Source organism: Folsomia candida, unplaced genomic scaffold (genome assembly GCF_002217175.1).
Source record: "Folsomia candida strain VU population unplaced genomic scaffold, ASM221717v1 Fcan01_Sc005, whole genome shotgun sequence".
Lineage (NCBI taxonomy): Eukaryota > Metazoa > Arthropoda > Collembola > Entomobryomorpha > Isotomidae > Folsomia > Folsomia candida.
The window spans coordinates 8,241,785-8,264,070 of record NW_019091197.1 but is presented as its reverse complement, the minus strand read 5'-3'; the positions used below and the strand labels follow the sequence as shown (position 1 = coordinate 8,264,070).

The 22,286-nt window shown below is 39.4% G+C and overlaps 1 protein-coding gene across 1 annotated transcript; it reads right to left on the bottom strand.

The window, feature by feature from the left end:
- Window positions 1-3,838: 3,838 nt before the first annotated feature.
- Window positions 3,839-4,414, bottom strand: LOC110850492 (leucine aminopeptidase 1). The gene is made up of 2 exons (XM_035852444.1): window positions 4,234-4,414; window positions 3,839-4,113 (listed from the first exon to the last, which is right to left on the bottom strand). Exons 1-2 carry the CDS (start codon window positions 4,412-4,414, stop codon window positions 3,839-3,841), a joined length of 456 nt encoding a protein of 151 aa, XP_035708337.1.
- Window positions 4,415-22,286: the final 17,872 nt, after the last annotated feature.

The following is a 22,286-nucleotide window of genomic DNA, read 5'->3' as shown; positions in this document are numbered from 1 at the left end:
TAAGCTTCAATGTTTCTTTATTTACGGAACACTGCAAACCTCAAATACTTTATTTTGATCTTCTAAGTCGGTTTCCTGATGTTTGAAGTGCATGTCTTGGCCTATTGGCTTCTGATTTGCAACCTGTGACTCTATTACATCGGGCCCACTGCCAGCAACTGGCGATTCAATCCAGGTAGCAAACGTTTGACTACATAGCTCGTCATCGTGCATACATTCTCGTGCTCTTTGGTCTTCACCGCTTGGTTCTTCTAGTCGTATATCTGGTTCTTCATCTTCAACCGGCGATGCAATCCATGTACCGAACATTCCGCTAAATAGATCATCATCTACGAAAGGTATTGGTGACGACGTACCTGGGACTAATCAAATTGACCAAATCATAATTCTACCAATAATGTTGACATGAATGGTGAAATTACTTTCTCTTGCCACAATTTCAACCTCCCCTCTAGCCTCAACGCCAACACGGGAGGATTCAGAATATATATACTTTGTGGCATCTGGGACCACCCCCTAAGTATTTAGAGACCGATGAATATTATTGTGTTTTAGTTTTTCTGGTATGCAGACGTTAACACAGGAGGAGATTGAGAGTTAACACAGCAGTAGATCGACGTCAACTCCATAATATTCTTCGGTCTCTAAATACTCAGGGGGTGGTCCCAGACCCCACAAAGTAATATATTCTCAATCCTCCCGCCGAGACCTTTCCAATGGAACCCCATTTATGGGGCTACCTGAGACATTCAGGCTTAATTGTATTTTTGGCCAAAAATCTATGATACCTGGCCCACTGTGCAATGGTGGAAACTGAATGAGTAAAAATCCACAATGTGTACGTAAGCTAATTTGCTAATAAGTCGGTCAAGAATGCCAATAATTCGCAGCAATTAGCATCAATTGATGCAAAAGAGTCGTTAACACACAGACCTACGGACGGACAGACAGACGGATATTCAATGGCTCCTCCGCTACTCAGGGTGAGCTAATAGGCGACAAAATTATGAACACGTTTTATGAATGTGACCACAACTGGATGAGCCAATATTTTGACAAGCACGGGGTAGTGTAAACTAACCGGAGTACCGACATAAAAGTTTGGAAAATTTAACCAATCCCATAATCATTAAAACTGTTAATAAATAATTCGTAGACTATGACTCATAGTTATAATCATTTATAATATTGAATAAATCGGAGCATTGATTTCGAAATGGACTTAAGATTTTCACAGTAATGAATGAAATGCAGTAATGAATCAATATAAAAATATATTGATTCATTACTGCCGTTATAAAGATTCTATTCTCAGCTATAACAATTCAATTCTGTGCGGTAATCTAATTATTACCATCAACCGTAGAGTCATATATGCGCTCCGCGCAGTAATGATTCCTTATAATTTTGCTAAGAGTGTAGTACGTATTAAATAAAGTTCGGGGCATTGTGTGCAAACACGTCACTCCTTTGTTTTATAAGAACAATCAATTTCTACGCTCGCCAACATTCTACAGAAATACTTTGTTCTGGTACATAGCAGATGAAAAAAATGGAAGATAATTGGGCCCTAATTTAATTACGCATTAATTAGTAGTTATTTTATTTTCCCACATCCTTCCCTCATACCATATCACATATCAAACCATACCAATATCATGTCGCATAACAAATCATACTGAGCAAAACGCGTGCACTAATGGATCATCCAGCAATCAACAAAGATCCAATCAGGGTAAGGAAAACCCACGGGTTTTGCTATTGAAAACCCATACCCCGGGGTTTTACCTAGGTTTTGCGGGTAGTCGGGGTTTTCGGGGTAAACTGAGCCAGTATCCCATCTACTCAGGATTTCTAAGTTATGAAAAACCATTTGATTTTTTATTGGTTTCGCAACAAACCAGCTTATTAATTCAATTTGAATAGCTTTCCTGTTGTCATATCTTTTGCACTTAATTAAATTTGAAAACCCCGACTACCCCAACTACCCCGACTACCCGTGGGTATTGCTCAAATTTGCTACCCATAACCCACCAAAACCCGCAATACCCCAAAAACCCGGTGTCGCGTACCCTGGATCCAATCGTTTGTCTGCTGCAAACATCTTGAAAAACGAGGGGAGCCTTATTCTCTACAAGGTTCAGGTTGAAACGAATCTTTAATTGTTCCAAGGCCACCAAAGTCTTTCGCAGTACCGACTTTCTCTCCGATTTCCACTCCGTTTCCCACCTGTGTACGAGTTGCTTCGAAACAGCTGAAAACTTTTGACGCCGCCAAAAACACCATCATATTCAAGGCGACGACATAAGGACGAAAACCCCGGTTCAACTTCACAAGGAATTGTGTGGTTTAACACAGACGAAAAACGGGAAATACTCAATGCTCGCGAGACCAAGTGCAGCCGCGGGAAATATGTATCTGTTTCTGATTACACTAATTACTTAGAATGCTCAAATTTTGTAGTTGTTTGTACAACATGACCAATTTTTGGGGCGAATTGGCTCCAGTTTTTGACAACGTGTTCAAAATTGTAACATAGTTCCACAAATGGACGACTGCTCCCGTTAAGACATGTGTCACGTAGAAAGCCGCAGACACGCAGACTTGTAAACATGATGGCATCAATTATAGGCAGTAGGATTCGAGTTTCCCACCTTGGCAAAATCGCCCTAATTATTCGACACGTGGGCAGCATAGATCCCAGAAATGGTAGTTTTTAGGGACACTAAAATGACCCTTAACGAATTTATTAACCAACATTTGATCCTAAAATTTCTGCAATATAAAGCTACATGCATCTAGTAAAAATTAAGCCTACTCCATAATTTCGCCAATTTCTATCGCCACGCCAACGGTTAGCTTCACAAATTCGGCGACTTGCTCAAAGCTCATTTTATCAGCTGTATCTGCCGGAGTGTGAATATCTGGACTCAATGGGTATGAGGACGCACAAGCAGTGGCGTAACCGTGGCGGGTGAACGAGGCATGATCCGAACAGGCATACCCGCAAAAATGGTTGATCCATAATATTGAGCAGTACTTTTCGATTACGAGGCGAAGTAAGGCCGTTAAAATGGGGGACGTATAGTCCGTCAAAAGTCCGAACTGGTTGGGGCCTGAGCGAAACCCAACCTCGTCGTAATTCACCATTGCGACAATCTGCGCAAAAAATGATAGAAAATTATACCAAAATTATTAGAAAATTGCTCGGACAACGAAATATAATAGTGTTTTTGTAAAATTATTGATTGGTTGATCCTTATACGGATAGCCCGCGTAAAAATTCGGTAATGCTTACATCCTAAACGGATACTACATTATTGTAAATCATTTACCTACCTTTACGCCCTGGTTGTAATAAGTCTCCGCGATATCGCCCGATCCCCGCAGTCCGACCTCCTCCGCGGCATACCACTGAAACTCGATGGACCTCTTTGGCACGAATCCTGTCTCTATTAACACTCTTAAAGATTCAAATAAAGTCACACTCCCGCTCGCATTGTCATTTGCTCCAGGCGCTATTCCGTTTACCGGATCGTCTTTGTTTATCGAGTCAAAGTGAGCTCCAAAAACTACAAACTCGTCCTTCAAAATGGGATCGGAACCTGCAGCAGGACATTTTTATTCGCTCGTGAGTTTCAATATTTTAACCGGGATATTCAAAAAATTAAGTAAACTGTAAATATACAAAGCACAAATTGAATTTCAGGCTGCAAAAAATGATCGAATTTTCCTGCATAAAATACCCTTTTATTCATTCGTACTCTTGTTTTTTTGACCGTGAAATTTAAATAATTCAAAATAGCGCGTCATAATTTCCTACAATACCCCGATTCCTTCAGAATACTTTACCTTCGATCCTAGCAATGATACTGTGCTGTGCCCAGCTGTGATTAAACTTCGTTACTGTGACTCGTCCCTCATACCCGGGATTAATTATCGCAACCTTCACGGTTCTTTCCACCCAATCCGCCGCATCCACTCCATTCTGATTGTTGTAATACCGATTAGGAAAGTTGTCTAAGCGGTCGACAAATGTCGTCATTCTGTCAATATCGATATTTCCTATCGCTGTTAGTACAACATCCTCAAATCGCAGGTTTCCCGGAATAACTGAAAATATTATTCAATAAATATAGTATATTTTTCTCTAAAATTTGCACCCCTTAAAAAAGACCCCTCCCGTACCATGCTCACCAATTGTTGTCCGGTTTATCCCACCTGGAAATTTACTTGTCGTCACATCCACAAAATGTATTCCGCTTTTAATCAGTGTAAAAATTTCTTCTTCGCCGAGCCAAGATCCTTCATCGGATTCGCCCCACTTAATCAGACGTTTGGCAGGTTGCCCTTCCTCGTTTATCGCTGCCAACGACGCTCCCAAAAAGACAGCAATAATTATCTGTGCCTTCATATTTCTCCGTAAACGAAATATCTGTTCTCCTGGGTGAAATCCAAGCCACTGGCTGGGTGAACTACGCATTGACAACTTTGATTGTTCAGTTCACCTATGTAATTGACATTCTATCCCCTTTGCGAAATATCCTGCTCGATTAACAAATATCGTTGGAAATTTAATCCAAAGTGTCTGTCGGTATTGTTAAAAAGTGATTGATTGCGTTTGACTTTGGTCACAATTGTCGAGCTAACTATTAATCATCACCAAGCGTCGGACTGAATTGACTGATTGACTAAAAAATACAGTTGCGGCGTAGCTTCGCATAAATAATTTAATGGAATTTGTGGTCCTGGTAGTCACTGAATGATATGTATTCTGGGAATACCTTAATTCTTATCTGTTTTTAAAACGTATGTCGGAAAAATTCCTTATCTGCACGTTAACACATTTATCTTTTCAGTAGCTTATTTGTTGGGCCATCAAGAGAAATTGATATTTCTAAATACTTAAATTGACTGGAAGATTCCTGTATTTAGCTTTATAAACAATAGGAAGTTAAATAAAAATATAATAATTTAAGCGTAACAATAATTTAATTTAGAGAATAATTAATTGACTCATTAATGGGTGGAAACGCATTTATGGAAATGTCTTGTTTGTCTGTCGGTCTGTCTGTTTGTCCATGTCCACATTAATTTTAGAACGGATACAAATTTCGACATGCCGTTTTCGACAATGTGTTTCTTATTTGTGAAGTACGGATGAGTTCCAGGATGCAGGTTGTAGGTTACAAGGTCACTGCTGTAATGATAGTAATGACACCAACGGTCGAACATGTGGAATTTTTGTTTCAACCGTTTTAGTCCTAGTTTGGGACGGGGATTCAAGAAATTGTGCGATAATTCCATGACGTGTGGGTGGTGTCGAATGTCGAAAATGACTTTTGTCATGTGGGGTGTCTATTGAAATGACAGGTCGTGCGTTTTCCTTGTCAGCAAAATTAAGGATCAAACTAGAATTAAATGAACTAGCGATGTTATGCAGTGTTACAGAAAAGGGGTACGTATTTAGAAGAAACATACCAGATTAGAGAGCTGCCGTTATGATTACCACAGAGAAGGACAGCCATTTGGCCATTTTCCCCCTCTTCATTATCATTTTGAATTTGCAAACTAGCCTGCATTGAGTAGGTTGAAACATAGGTGCGCAGCTTCCAACCAAAAATTTGTGCTTCCAGCTTCCAGTACTTCCGCATCCGACCAAAAATTGTGCTTCCAGCTTCCAGTTCGTCCGCTTTCGACCAAAAATTGTGCTTCCAGCTACCAGTACTTCCGCTTCCGATCAAAAATCGCCGCTTCCGACGTCCGGAAGCTGCGCACCTATGGGTTGAAAAGATAAGCATCAAATAAATTAGCAACACAACCGAAATATTTTCATTTCATAGTTCCTGTATTAGGTTCCTGATCAGACGCATTATTTAAGGCAATGTATTTTATGTATTTTAGGCAAAATTTGATTATTTCCATAACCAGAAGCTTATCTGTGTGTGTCACGGGGTCAATACAGTAGAGTGGCACCCGTGCGTGATTATTTTTATCAGTTGGCACGCAAAGCCTTAAACAAGCACTCCATCTCTAAGTAATTATATACGTACTCTCCGTTCCATATAGCAAGAGAGTTGGCTACATTAGTTTTGTGCAGCACAAAGTTGTTTTCAGGCTGTCTGACGTGGGGTAAATTGATGCCGTATGGCTCGCGGTGGTGAGAAAAACTTAAATGACCAGCCCCATTTTTTGTGCGGTACACAAAGTCATTTAGCCAACTTGCTTGCTATATGGAACGGAGAGTACATATTAGGCTAATTAATACAGATGACAATATACACTGTTTAACCAAATAAAAATCTTGCGTGGTTACGACATTTTTTTCAATTACCAAATGTAAGACACATGCGAAGGGTAAGTAATTAAGTTCAAATACACCTTACGGTACAACAGCACACTGAAATTCAGTCACTGAATTTCAAACGGAGTGCGTCACTTGGCAACCATTTCTTATCGTTGGTCGCAAGCTTTATTTTATAAAGAAGAAAACCAATTCAGTCGACTGTGTTGGTTTTCTTCTTTACGTACGACTGCGGTCGTATCCATCTAGCATCCTGGTGCCATGTCAATTAGATATTTGTTGTTTTAAATCATAAATATAAAATCCTCCGAATATTCTCCGAATATATTTAATTGGAAACAAAAACTCACTTGAAACATTCCTTCGCTTAACTCAATTTCCTCAAATCCTACTTTGTTTAACGAGTATTATGTCGTCAATTTCTTGGATCTTCTTATTTATCACCATCCTAGCTACTTTATCCCACTGCTCCAACCGATGGAGTGGTCTTTTTCTTGATGCCGATCTCACCTTCATATTCAGTCCGATGTGCAAGAAACACTTCTTCACACCCTGGAGGATGACTTCAATAAAAGAATTTGACATCGCTATGCCAGACTTTGGGGATGTAACTGCTTCCAATACGTACACACCATTACGTGTCGCGTTCCTTTGTCACGACTGGATGGAAGTGAGCTATGAATACTCCACCAATCCCTTGAAAGCTTTTCGATATCGCGAGATTGAGAAATCAGCCCGACCAAAGGCCGCATTTGTTCGGTTTGATTGGACCAATGAAAGATTTGCTATGGGCAAGTGCCAGGCTTTGTTTATATTTTTGAAAGACAACCTAGCCCAAGATTATGTTTTTGGTCGCTTTTCGCAGACTTATGATTGTTTCTACGTTGCACCTCGACAGATTGGGACGTCAATGATGGTTGCTTTCGATGACAGTAGTATCGAAATTCCATGGCTGACTTGGAGTCCCTTACGCACTACACCGCTGGCCTACTACTCGCTATCAAATATCCGGATAGCATGGAAGTATTTGAATAGGAATTCAAACAAATACGTTGCCTTTGTCTTGACACCTGTAGATATAAAATGTGGAATAAGGTATGATGCCTTTATTACTGTGAAAGAACTCAACTACTGCACCATAGCCACAATTGCGGAGAGGCACAACTTAACTTTAATAGAAGACAAGGGCCAGCTTGATACTGACACAGATTTTGGGATCGTCCTGGCTGCTAATTTTGATACGCCTAACAATCAGGCTTTCCTTTACGAACTAATCCACAGCCCGTACAATTTTATCACCGTTACAAATGCACCCTACCCTGCCAGCGGAGTAGCCACATTCGTTGCCCCTTTCGACCTGTACACTTGGAGTTGTCTCATGGCCAGTGTTATCTCAGTTGCGGGAAGCCTCACCCTAGTGGCGTATAAGGACGGAGGTTTGTACTCATTTGTTTCTATGACGGCGAGCAGACTAATCACAACCATCTGCGTATTACTTGGTCAATCTGAAGAAAGCAATGGAAGACCGTACCGAACTAGAAAAGCAAACATCGTTCTCCTTACTTTATGGCTATTCGGGAACTTTTTTCTAATGATAAATTATTATCAAGGCTCGATATATTCATGTCTTCTGGTTCTATTTCCGGAAAAGACTCCAAAAAGTGTGGATGACCTCGTCAATTGGGACATTCCAATTATTGCACCATATAATATTCGCCTAGGCATTACGGGAAAAAGAGAAAATATTCTTTCTGATTATCTTATCCCGAAATTAATTGCTTCTAGTAACCACAACATAAAACTTGTTAGATTCTTAACTAAGCTTCAATCAAAGCTTTGCAAAGTAGGTTGTGCAAATTTGTACAACATAGGTGAAACCAAAGCTCCGAAAGGTTACAAAATGGTGTTATTCTTCTTCAAAGAATATGTAAAATATATTATTGGGTTTGGCCGTCTATCTTCAAACGTCAGCGTGGCAGGAAATAAGGGAGATACATATTTCAGCATGGTAGCGTTGCAAGTTGGACGAAAAACAATGCTGTCTCCTTATATCATTGAGGAGTGGGAACGCTTGAAAGAAGCCGGTTTATCCCAAATGTGGAACACTATGTACTATGACGCACAAGCCTGGAAAACATATTCATCAGTGTCTCCCGCAAAGACGCAAGTTGTTCAATACTTGCTCACTAACAAAGGTGGTAGCAAATTTCAAGAGGATTACCCCATATCAATGTCTGTAGTAATGCCGATATTAAGCCTTTATTTCATTGTCATAACAATTAGCTTTGTGGTATGTTTGGCGGAAAATGAGAATCTTCTCGTAAATTACATATGTCGTGGTCAGCAATTAGCTTTTAATGCCCTACCTCCAGTGGTCAGATTATCTCTAATTATGAGTAGTTCAGATAAAATAAACTAAGACATCTTGACGATTTCAACGATGAGAAGTTCCGGTCTTCCAACAACCTGCCTAAATTAACGTTGGTGGTCTTGACTTGGACCGCATAATTTTAAAATTTCAGTGAAATCGGAGGGATACACCTCACACCATCGCATTGTTCGTATGGAGTGAGATTGCCTGAAATTGAGGCCGACAAAAGTGGCATAGCTATTGGAGAACCTGAATGTTTAAAAATGTATCTTTACATACATGATTATTATGTATGTAATAATAGCAATAAATGCTAACCTTTGTTTATTTAATTTTTCCTTGAATTTGGTGATTGTTTCGTCGTATAATATTGTAAAATTCTAGTTTAAAATAATTTTGAAATTAGTTTCCACTCATATTTAATTAAATTTGGGCGAGTTCAGGCTAAAAGTCAAAATTCGCACATTGTGGCTTGTATCCCGAAAGAAGCCAATCGACCATCCCTATATTATTACGGATTCTTCGTGCTCACAAAATTACGGAAATTTTAAGGCATGAAACTCGAACATCATTAGAGCGCGAAAAAAACGTTATTTAATTTTGTATATCTATCTTAAATACAGTTACGGCATGGAGAGACAAAAATATTTTTAATAGTAATATAAGACCAAAAACCCATTAAGACGAGTGCTTTAACAAGAATCGGGTGAATAATTTTGTAAATCAGCAAAAGATACGAATTAATTCTAAATAATTTTCAATTTTAATTATAAATACTTTCAGTAGTAAATAGGTTATATATATATTTGTTATTTATTATTATTTACTATTATTATTTTTATTTTTTATTTATTAGTATAACCGCTTTAATATATAAGAATTATATGAAATACTGCGGGTATACATTACGACTTCGCAAGTTCGCATCGCAACATAATTTTTTCTAAATTGCGAATTTTGCGAAGCAACGAAGTGACTTCACAAATGACAGAGTGAGTAAAATTTGAGATGAGAAATTTCGAAAATTTCACTAGGCAAAACTTGGGTAGCTAATGGAGATTTATGGAATTTTACCATCGGAATGTCAACAGATTCAAAACCGTAACGCAAACGGGGATTTTCCCTCACGTGGAAAAATTGGAAGCTACAGATACAGATTTCAATCGCACACCCGACATGGAGCAGCCAGGAGATGTTAAACTTACAAATATTGCAACTTTAAATGGAGCATTTCTAACAGTGTTTATCCTCGCGGGTACTCTGATCATGGTGGAAATTTTAGTACTTGTCGTGGAATGTAGGTCTCTTTCCTGCCACCTGATTGGAAATATTCGTCGGAGATTTATATCAAGTTGATATCGGAAGATGAGACAGATAACCGCCAAGTCTGTCATTGTCGCTGTTAACCCTGTTTCTGAAAGGCAAGAATGAGTAACCAATCACAGTGTGGCGAGGCAATCTGCTGTTTTAACTTAAAACTCAAGTTGGCGCTTGTAATTTCATAACTAACTAGTCTTTAAGGGCCAATTATTGGCCCTAGGGGGACCGTTGTGAGTGTCAGGTCACGTCTGAACTCTCAAGCTCATCGTTCCATGTGGTGGGAAAGATCATAGAGTGGAGGCAGGGTGAGACTGTGTGGGGCAAGCTCAAAAACGCAGACAGACACATAAAGTTGTCGAGCCGATTCTATTAGGGATTGCGTGTAAACTAAATGCGTTCTAAGGTTTTGTCTAATGTTAACCTAGCTTAATTCTGACGTCAAGAAACTTACCGTGGATTTACTAAAAAAACGAAACCATAAATATAAATATTTCTTATGCAACAAATATGTATATTTCTTATTTATACATTATTCTGATAAAGATCGTTTTCAAAAACTCATAGTTTAACTTCATAATAATAATTATATTTTTTCCCGCTCTTCTAATGCGGTGTGACGTGATTCACGTCACAGCGTGCTCTAATGTCGTGAGGTGTTATTTAACAGCAGCAACTTTGGGTAACACCTTGCTCAAATTAATTAAATTAAATTGTTATTTAAAAAAAATTAAAGATTGTCTGGACGAATCTTCATGAATTTTTATATAATGATCGGTATGCGACATCATTTCGCCTATAATAATCGCATGCTATAATCGCATCATGCGATTATAGGTTGACATGCGAGTCGCATGACAAAACCATCCAAAACAATTTATCAGGGAAGGTGGAGGTCCTTCATGTCGAATAATTTCGCGCAAAGTTTAGAACGAAATGTACCAAAGCAAACCATAGGTGAGACATACATGAGGTAAGAAAATTAATTACTTGATAGAGTGGCCTATTTTGCAGTGGCGTTAACCACCGAGTTACATATGGGCGATACTTAGGAACTGAGAGTCGTGAAGTTTTAGTTTACTGCGCAATTATGTGAGCCACGTAATTACTTGTATTATTTATGCTCAAAGCTTATTGCAATAGCAAGAAGAAGCTCAATATCAAAAATATTTTTGAGAATGGCCAGCAAACAGAGTAATAAAGCTGAAGGTGAAGCACTCGGAAATCGAGTCTCTAACTCCATTTATAAATTATGTAAATTATGTAATTCATGTAAAAATCGACTTTTCCCGTACCCCTTCCCCCGCCCTCTGTCACACTATTTTAACGCAGGAGCAATACCCCCCATTTACACCTATGTAACGCACCTAACAGTGGGGGGCTGGGAAGTTTATCCATTTGCGAAGTTTGTATATAGTTCTTCGATCCTCACATTGACGGGCGGGGCATTGAGCTTGGTACGGTGGGGAGTCATATGCAGAGAGCAGTAAATCTTGTTAGTGACTGGTGCAAAGAGGTGAGCCTGTCAGTCAATGATAAGCTTGCCCTAGTACTATTCACTAGGAGGTACAAATTCACTGCTCCTGTGATCAAGTTGGATGGTATTCCCATCCCTTATCAAAAGCAGGTAAGATATCTTGGGGTCTTATTGGATCACAAGTTGAATTGGGGCCCACTATGCAGGGCTAGGGCACAAAAAGGTTTGCGTGCCCTGACCCAGTGCAGGAGGGCCATTGGTAAAGCTTGGGGTCTTTCCCCAAAAATCACAAATTGGATCTACAAATCCATAATTCGCACGGCCATGGAATATGGGTCACTATTGTGGGCTCCGGCTACACAGGTGAAGTCCCACATGGCCCAGCTGCAAAGAGTACAAAGGTTTTCCATGCTTGGTACAACCGGTGTAATGTCTAGCATTCCTACTGCAGCCCTGGAGTGTCTACTGGGGCTTGCCCCAGTGGATATCCGGGTACAACAAGTTGCACTACGTACCTACCATCGCCTAGCTCACCACGGCCAATGGAGAAAATGGTCTGGGGGTGATCGGACGATGGTGCTAAAACATAACAAGTTTGTAGAAATCATGGCATCTGGCATTCCTGAATTCCAGATGCCATGTGAGAAACTTGTTAATCCACCAGCAGAGAGGAACTTCTCAACCTCCATCTGTTCGGCGCAAGATTGGGAGGATGGTAGCGTGCCCACGGATGTCGCTGATGTGAGCTGTTTCACAGACGGCTCACGGATGGGTGAGAGTTCGGGTGCGGCTTACTACTTCACATACACCAACCTTGTCCAGGAAGCTGTGAGGTGCTCAATTCCTCTGGGATGGGCACCCACAGTTTTCCAGGCAGAAATTATGGGTGTTATCAGGGCTTCTGAAATGTTGACCGACAATTCTCAGAACTATGGCACCGTTGACTTCTTCATTGATAGTCAGGGTGCCATTAAAGCACTCACTAGCCCGTGGCCAGTTTCATCACTGACTGCTGAGGCTATTGAGATGCTAAATCATATTGGGGAGACTAAGAAGGTAACACTTCATTGGATCCCCTCTCACCATGGATTTGAAGGGAATGAAGTGGCTGACTTGTTGGCCAAGGAAGGTACTCTTACTGAGTATCTTGGCCCGGAGCCCTCTATTCCTCTGTCCAGAAGCACTGTAATCTCCAGCATTGTAAACTGGGCAAGATTGCAGCATACCAAATCGTGGAAAAGCAGCAAGGGTTGTTTAACTTCCAAAGCTTTTCTCTTTACCCCTTTATCAGGGCTTAGGAGAAAGCTTTTAACCCTAAATCGGAATAATCTGTGATCAGTAATACAATCCCTAACCGGGCATTGTACTTTCAATGGGCATCTTAGAACAATGGGACTAGTTGATGAGGCAATGTGCCGATGCGGCCGTGGCCCTGAGACTGTATTTCATTTTCTTGGATCCTGTGACAAGTACTGTGCCCCAAGGTTAGAACTCTTTGGGAGGCACGATTTGCCACCAGAGCAAATAGTTACTATGCCTCTGCCCGATCTGATTCAACTTATAATCAGATCAGGGCGGTTTGTTGATCAAGTTAGATCCGTAAATCGTGAGAGTCATAACTCTGCACAGTAAGCGGTGTATACGAGGAGACTGCAATAGTGCTTGCGCAGCTGACGGTCCAGTCTAACAATGGCAGTATCGTCACCCCACCAATACATACATACATACATACATCGATCCTCACAGCAACAATTTTTTTCCTAAGATCTGATTATTTTCATTATTTTGTTAAAGTCCATATGAGCCTTGAATTAAAATTTTTGTCTCAACTGTCCTGCTTTTCTAGATTCAAGCGACGATTTTGAAACATCTTTGAACAAACACTCATTTTATTTCGTTTAGAAATCCATAATTTTTAGGTTTGCAAAGTTTGGAGGATGTAATTTTGTGCCATGTAACTGTACGGCACTTGGACAATATGGCGGGTTCAATTTTCTTACAGTTTCAAACTGCGTGGTCGATTTTTTGCGTAATTGTTAATTTTAAGCTACTTTAGTTTGTAATGCAGGACGCTGAGTAAATTTTTGCAAATTTTCAGTTTTGTCTCTAACTTGTCAAAAGTTGGTTTATGTAATATGACCGGAAATAATTTGGCCTCTGACTATAATTCTGACCCCATGCTGACTTGAAAATTTCTACTACGCGAAAGTTTGCACTTATAATTAAGGCTTCGATATTGTACCCACGAAGGAAAGCCCTCCAAGTCCACCTAAATGCAATCCAAAAATTCTGGGATCTGTGCAAATGTAGATACTCAATCTTCGTGCGCAGCCAATAAATATGCATGATTACAAGCTGCAACTGCGGGAAATCAGCAAGGACTTTGTAGAACAGCATGGACAATCGCTGGTTTCATGGTTACAATATAAATCGGATTAGGGGCCAGGAAGTGAGTGAGACGAACCAACTAAGGTCCCGACCTTCATTTGTTACCAATTTTTGGAAATCCACTAAATCTACAGGACATTTTCTACATGCTCAGTCCCTAAGCATTCTACACTCTGTCTCAAATGTAAGAGATGAAAATTAAAAATGCCCTCATCTTGTAATATGTTTGTCATGGGCCATGAAGTTCTATTATATTATAGCTAATTTACTGCCACATGTCTCCACAAAGTTTCATTGGAATTTGGCTAAACCTTCCTTTAGGTTGAACATTCTCTCAAAATTAGTCAAATTGAACGGTCTCAAAAATAAGAGATAGAGCGTTTTTTTGAATAAATAATTTAATTTAATCAACTGATAACTCAGTCATCAGCCCATTTCTTGGTCTGAAATGCTAGTATTGGCCAAGGTGCCTACCGGAAAGCCTCTTACCGACACCAGTTGGGGCAGATTGACCTTCTACGTGAGCAAGAGGCGTCTCAATCGAAAATTTCTCAATTTCTCGGGTGTTCTCAGAGTGCTGTTTCAAACTATCTCAATTCAAAAACCCACCAAGGACTTGAAACCGGTTCGCTTAGTCGTCCAAGGGCCCTCACACCTCGAGATGAGCGAAAAATTGGGAAACTCGCCGCAACAGGGCAGTACTCGATCCGAGAAATTCAGAATTGCCTTTCAATGTCTGAAAAGACACCGTACACAGGTCCTTGACCAACAATACCGACTTGGAGGAAAAAGCTCACCCAGCCTCCCCTGACCCAGCGCCACAAGGACGCAAGGCTAGAATTCGCCAGGACTCACATGTCATGGGAGAAAGAGTGGCAAAAAGTAGTATTCACGGATGAGAAAAAATTTAATCTGGATGGACCGGATGGTTACTCCTACTACTGGCACCATCTCAAAAAACAACAGGAAATCTTTTCTAAAAGGCAAGCAGGTATGTCAGCGAACATCTTTGACCCACTATTTTTACGATAAAATCCTTCTAGCAATTAAATCTAAACTGCTGAAATTATCCCATCAATAGGGGGTGGGTCTGTCATGCTATGGGGAGGATTTGGCTACAATGGCAAGACTGAACTTGCGTCGATTCCACCAAGAACAGATTCTCTAGGCTACCAAGAAGTCCTCAAGGCAAATCTCCTTCGGGAAGGTCCAAAAATTGGAGGGAGAGGGTGGATTTTGCAGCAAGACAACGCGTCAATCCACGCTTCCCGTTCCACAATGGAGTTTCTAACGAGGAAAAACGTTCGAACTTTGCCATGGCCAGCAAGAAGCCCCGATCTCAACCCCATGCAGAATCTTTGGGCCGAACTTTCACGTCGTGCTTACTCCCACGGACGCCAGTATCGTATTAAACAAGAACTTTAACAACAAATTCATGAAAAATGGGCGAATATCCCACTGGAAACTCTACAGAATCTAAACGATTCAATGAAACGTCGCATATTTGAGTTAATTTTGGTCAAGGGAGGTTTCACCAAGTACTAGAAATAGTTCGTCGAATTGTATGCAATTAAAAACTAATATTCATGCAGATTAAATTAATTTAAAACGCCCTATCTCTTACTTTTGAGACACTCAAATTTGACTAATTTTTTGTAATTGTCCATAAATTTTGTAATTTGAATCAAATTTGAATGCAACTTGGTGTGAACATGTGGCAATACCTTAACCATAATATAATAAAACTTTGGGCCCCAGGACCAATCCATTAAAAGATAAGAGCATTTTCTAAAACTATCTCTTCTTTCTGAGACAGAGTGTAACTATGCTTAGTTCAGCCTAGCGGAACTAAGCATTCTTATAAGAATCATAAATATGTTTAAATATTTATTTATTTTTTACGCCACTGCAAAATAAAAAAGGAGCTCAATCTAATGCACCCACTTCGTATGATTGTCCATCCAAAGAGAAATTATATATATGTATATGAGAACACGCAACAGTGTAATCCAAGTAAAAGCAAAGACTCAAAAGGCCACCTAGTATGGTAAACAGTTCAGTAAAGACCCATCCTAGCTCGTTCACGAAAGAAGTTTTTCATAAATTCTGTTCTTAAGTACGCAATAACCACCTTGCTTCGCCCTAATTTCGCTAACTTTTTTCGCTATTAACGAATCTCTTCAGAACATGGGTTCAAGGTATGATATCAGTATCCCAAACAACTTTCTTAACGGTGTCGAAAGCTGCGAAGTTCAAATTTTGTACGATACTAGTTCTTCAGACATCTTTACATTTTTGGAGAATATATTTCTTCCCATCACCTTAGTGCTTATGCAGAGTTATCCCAAAATAAAAAATATGTCCTACATAGAAAAATTCATTCTCGACATTTCTAGTAGTCGTCCAGCTCCGAATAAGCTTAGCATTTGGATTTCAAAACTTCTCTTTGGAACAAATCCCAGACAAGAATTTTCCGGCTGGGCACAAATATATAGAAGCCAGTACGCTTTCCGTTGTAAGCATTGCAAGGACATGAAGATTAAAGAAGACCAGTGGAATTTTGTATGCTCAACTAAAACCGTCTTTCCAGTCCTGCTATCGAATAAGGGAGTGGAGACGGTCATAAAGTCATTTTGGATTGAAGAAGGTGTTACCGAAAATTTCATCCTAGCCTTACTTCCTGCAAGATGGACCACGGAACCTCCTCAGGTTTGCAAGATACGAAGTGGGCGCAGCTTTGCCACATTTTATGGAACCTATGATTGTATTTTCATGTATGACAATAAAATCTTGAAAGAATATTCTGCCCTGGCAACCATACCTCAAATTTGGACAGTGGAATACTTCTCCCTGGAAGAAAGCGGAATCAGGCATGAAATCAGGATGAAAATAATACCTCAGCGTTCCTTTAATCCGTTCAGTCGTAACGGCTCCATTTCTATACCTCTCTACATGGCAGTTGCTATCGTGGCAGCGACAAATTCATCACTTGAAATAGAAGCCAACGGCAGATTTCCCAAGATAGTTATTGAAACAGCTGGTGTAGGCCCAGACATGTTGTGGGACGGGGATCTATACGAATTCGTTTATACTGATGGATATCAATTCCTCAGCTGTTATGCCGAATCCTACTTAACCTTTGAGTTTTACTGGATGCCATTCAAGCCAATGCTATGAATATGTTTTTTGATAAGCATGACCATAACCTTTATCGTTTTCTATATTTACATGAACTGGAAACATAAACAGTTCCCATTCTCTATATGGCTGTCATTCGTTTCGGTATTATTCGACGACTTTTCGTCAGTGCCGAAAATTGTGGGAACATCTCTATTCTATCGCCTCATATTCGCCACATGGGGACCGGTCTCGCTTCTATTCACTAATTGTTACAGCGGGCTAATGATATCAGAATTGAACGCCCCACTTAAACAGACCCGGTCTCGAAACTTCGAAGACCTAATTTGTCTCAACAAGCATGTCTTGGATTTAAATGTATCATCCATGGATATCCGGGAGTTAGCGGAAAATTTGCAGTTTAAAGATTACCGGGCTGACTCGGGCAAAATGGACTTCACTTTCAATTCCTTGCCAACCATTAAAAATCTTTTTGTATCTGATACCTACTACAGAATCCTTTCCCCTCCTTTCCAGCGACAATGGATGTTTTCAGGGGCTGCCACATATATATGGCACTTTGAACGGGTAGTGCATCTTCTACAGTTTACTCAGCTTCTCAGTAAAACTAGGCTTGCGTCTAATTTTGTGAGGGACGAAGTTGTCGCTCTACTCCTTATGAATCCTGCGCACGCTGTGTTTCCCATCGAGTTCGATCAAACCCGGGTAAACTACTCAACAACAGAGCTTGCAGAAATGGTGGAGACGGATGTAATAAATTGTGGGAAAAGAACTGCATTTGTTGCGACTTCGGAAACTCTTCAGGGTGAAATGAGTTTTATTTCGAAAAAGTATCCGTCCAGGCGATTTCATACGAGTCAGCGACTCCTAGGCCCAACCTGGAAAGGTTGGTCGGTCAAGGGTGGTGGACGAAGTTCAAGGCTCAGTAGTGTTTCTGCTGTACAGAGAAATTTTCAGGTTTTGGTCCACTCTGGAATTTATTCTAGATTAAAACAGGAAATGCATAAAAACATGTGGTTTGGGAGGAACCCCGTGAAAGAAGATGTGCCTCCCTCCCCCGTATCTCCACTGACAATGGGAGGGCTTGTAACCATTTTTATGCTATGTGGTGCACTTACAGGCTTCGCACTAATCGCTTTTTTGATTGAGAGTCATAAGTATGACTGGAAAGCAATCGTCTTTGCATTATCGGCAAGCTTACGCAAGTTGCTTCAATTTAATGACAGATTTCAGAGGTTAAAGAAGAGTATCACGTGTGTTACCTTGAAATCCAAGTTACACAAATCGTGGAAATCAAATTAAGATTAAAACTATAAGAAGTTGCCCAAAGAAGCTAGAATTTTAATGTTGTCTTTTAAGATATAAAGGGAAAAGGGAGTTTAATGGACTAAAATTATTCTGCCCTCAATTTAAATACCGGTAAAGACACGGTCATTTATTATTCACATTATAATTTGCGAATGGTGCAACGGGACTTCTTTACGAGCAGTTCATTTGGAAATAAACCATCCTAAACGCAGTTTCGGAAGTGGCTTCACTCACCCCTTCCCTATAACCACTCCCACAACAACGCGGGAACACTTAATTTCGCTGTATTTCATCTATAGATTCAATTACAGTGAAAATCATTTTTCCAACGACCACACAGACGCACCAGTGGGACACGTTGGGAGCACAATCCATCATCCTGCAGACGGTCAGACAGATGAACAAAGTCTTCACATAAAGTGGCTGAATCTACATATCATAACAAACCATTTTACTTGTAGAGATGTGCATTTTATTTATATAAATAAGAAAAATAATTTTGGTTTGGAAAAATCATCAACATTTCAATGATTGCAATTTACAATTCTTAAATATAATGGATTTAAATGTTTAGCTAAAAGTCAAATTTTGTACGTAGTTTTTGTGTATCTTCGCTTTATAAAAAGAAATGTGTATGCATGCGTATTTAAGTATAATAATAATAATAATAATAATAATAATAATAATAATAATAATAATAATAATAATAATAATAATAATTTATTGTCAGAACAACTAGCACAACGAAATAAATAATGGTTGCTTTCCACTAGAGACATGGATGGTATGATGTCACACCATGAATATATTTATTGCAAAATGTTGGGCCAGGCAGGCTTACAAATAACGCGTATACATAAGTACGTTGATTAATTCAATAATCAACATCAGCCTCGCCAACAAAATCGTATCGTAATCCTGCTTAGTACTTGCAGACACCCCGTATAAAAACTTTAACGAATTTTATGCAGAAATTTGACTGCATTTTATTTTTGCGAGAATTAGCATTTTTCTCTCTCTAAAAAATTTTACCACAAAAATTCAAACTTTGGTCAACAAATACCATTTTACACCTTCGTTTAAACTGAGCATTATGAAAAATCCCGAAACATGTGTTCAATTATTTGTCTCGGGCTACAAAATTTTTCAGCTTTCGTCGAAATCGGAGCGAGACGGCTGGCGTCATCGCATTGTTAGCAGAAACCTCCCAGATTTAAATACTACCCAGTCTACCATTTACTGTACTAAGAACGTCCCACGAACGTCTCACAAGTACGTGAGTACGTTGCATTATACGTCCCTGGTCCCAATTTGGTACGAACTATTTCAAGTATTTTGTCGCCCGATATATGTGTCTAGTACGTACCTACGAGGTACCAAGCGCCCGTAAATATGTAATATTGATACCAATAAGGGACGTTCTAAGGATTAATTAAAAGTACTTTACCAGCATATTCAGAATTTTGTAAATACGTATTTTATTAATCAAGTTTTCATAAGGTATCGCATTGTGTAACATATACATATGTATTATTATAGGGGGAAATGTAATATGCTAGCAATTTTCATGTAGTATTAACTTCTGGAGCAACATCGCCGACAAGTCCACCACCTTTCTGCAAATAATTAACGTAATATTTTAATATAAACACTACATTACAATTTTAAAAATAGGTTTCGAAATGCGGGTTATTCACCTTGTCTCTTTTGAGTCTTTCGGGGCCCTTTTTCAGCCAGTATTTCATTCCGTCTTCAATTTCATTACCCTTTGCGTCTCCAACGTTCCGTCTTACTGCGGCTGTAAGTAACAAGTTAATTACCAATTAACTCCGGATTAAAATAACATCACTTTAGATAATGATTTATAACGTATATATGCTAACCCATAACTGCCGTCTTTATCAGGGGAAAATCGCAAAAGGAGAGTTTGCCCTTCTTCCCTTCGTAACTGAATTTGGCTGCTACTTCATTCGACATCAATTCTGTCATCACCCTGTATGTCGAATCAGATGTCTTACGCCCCCCACCAAGTGCGAGTTGAGAAACCTATACAAATCCTCGTCTATGTACAAAGTCAGAGGTCATATTTTATAAAAAAATAGAACTTGCAAGTGATTTCTTCTTGTCTCTTCCTTCTGATGATTTTAACTCGTCCTCAATAACCTTCATATCTCCCGTGGTAGAAATTGGTAGCTCAAAGGCATTTTCCAGGTCATCAATTTGTTCGACAGTATGGCGATTCACGAGCAAGTTGACCACATCGCAGAGGTGGTTAACTGTGGCAGTTAGATAATCCAACTTCCGAATTACTTGGCCCTCAAAACCTTGCAAATAATAATAGTAAACTAATGCATATCATTCAATTAATAGTAAGCCATCTATTCATACAAAATTTTGAAAATATTGAAATATTTGAATGTGAATTACTACCGGAATTAATATTCGTCTCAGCAGCAATAATGGGCTGAGTTCTTCTGTTTAAATTTTCAATCGAAGAAATCCGATGACGTTGAGCTGGAGAGTCGTGATTGATTAGAATTCGTGAAGATTTTGGTGTAGAATTCGTGCTGGTAAATGCAGCTGAATCATTGGCCACTGGTGATACATCTTCAAAAACATCTTTAACAAATCATGAGAGAACCATATATATTATATGAATTAAACTAGGGAACTTGTTTAAAAACTTTTAAAAAATCGAAGTCACCATTATTTTGCTCAATAGAAATTAAGGAGATGTCCAAGTTAGATTCCGGTTGCTTTTCTTGCGACGACTAAAAGAATAAATAATTTTAATCACTTGAAAATGTATCCAAACACTAAAGTGTGCACAGACAATATGTTTGTTTTCTGTAATGCCACTTACCAGAAGGGGGATAATTGATACCAACTAACCGAGCTTGAGTTGTTACCATTTTAATTTTTTTGGCAGGGCTCTCGCTGTTGTCGTCAGAGGAGGAAGGGCGTGGCTCACATTCAGATAATCTGGCTGCCCTCCGACATTTGCGTAGTTTTCGTATGTTGACAAGGCGCTACTTGATTCGTCCTTCTCCATTCGTAACGTTTTCTGGTGGGCCTCGTCGTATAGTTCTGTACATATATACATAAATAAATACACGAAAATGCAAATCCAAAATAAATAATCATTTGTTCTGAAATTAATACATGTATAATTTACTCACCATAGCCGGTAATAATCTTCACCGTGTACAGAGTCCAGGAATTTACATTAGGAATCTCGTCAGTCTTTATTGCCTTTTTCAACTTGTTACCATCCTTCCAGTACGGTGGCCAGTACGTGTAAATCTTATTGGTAATATTTTGTAGCCAACCTTCTCGAACAATTCCAATTGATTTATCATGGCTAAACTCGACGACGATATAAATAGCTGCGTCTTTTAATAACTCCATTGTCGCTTAGTCCCCGTGCAGTAGTGGAAAAATTGCTGTATGGCGACGGTAAGGGAGAGCAACACATTTGTTAGTTATACTACTGAGAGCAAACGTGACTTTATGTTGGGAGAACGTGGCAACTTCTATTCCCACCAAACTTGAGTTTTCCGGGATTTTGTAGAGTTGTTCTTGCCGTTTATACAAGAGTGCGCTGCAGTGAACACTTCCGTTCATAAAGAAGAATTCGTTAATTTGCACAGTTTCACCTGATTTTATTTTACATGTATTATTGCCTGGTCTCAACGCTATTGAAAATTTCTCTAAATGCACTTGAGAATTAGCCTTGTTAAGTGCACCAATTTTTTTTGTTTGCTTAGTCACATTAGGGTTTCTATTTCTCTCAGTAATCCGATTATGGATTTGTTCAAGAGGACGGTTTTTTCCTTTTAATAACGATGACAAATATCCTAAATGGTTCTCAAACTTAAAGGCACTAAAGTTATCAAGCGGTCCTAATTTTAATGAATCTCTTGCCAAATGTACTAAACCATGCACATTGTATGACAAGTGTTCTTCGCCGTATAGCCGTGGGA

Excerpts from the sequence above, each read along its gene's own strand:
- LOC110850492 (XM_035852444.1), bottom strand. The coding sequence starts at position 4,414 with ATGAAGGCACAGATAATTATTGCTGTCTTTTTGGGAGCGTCGTTGGCA. Across the intron at positions 4,114-4,233 it reads TTTTGTGGATGTGACGACAA|TTATTCCGGGAAACCTGCGA; the intron begins GTAAATTTCCAG and ends TAATATTTTCAG.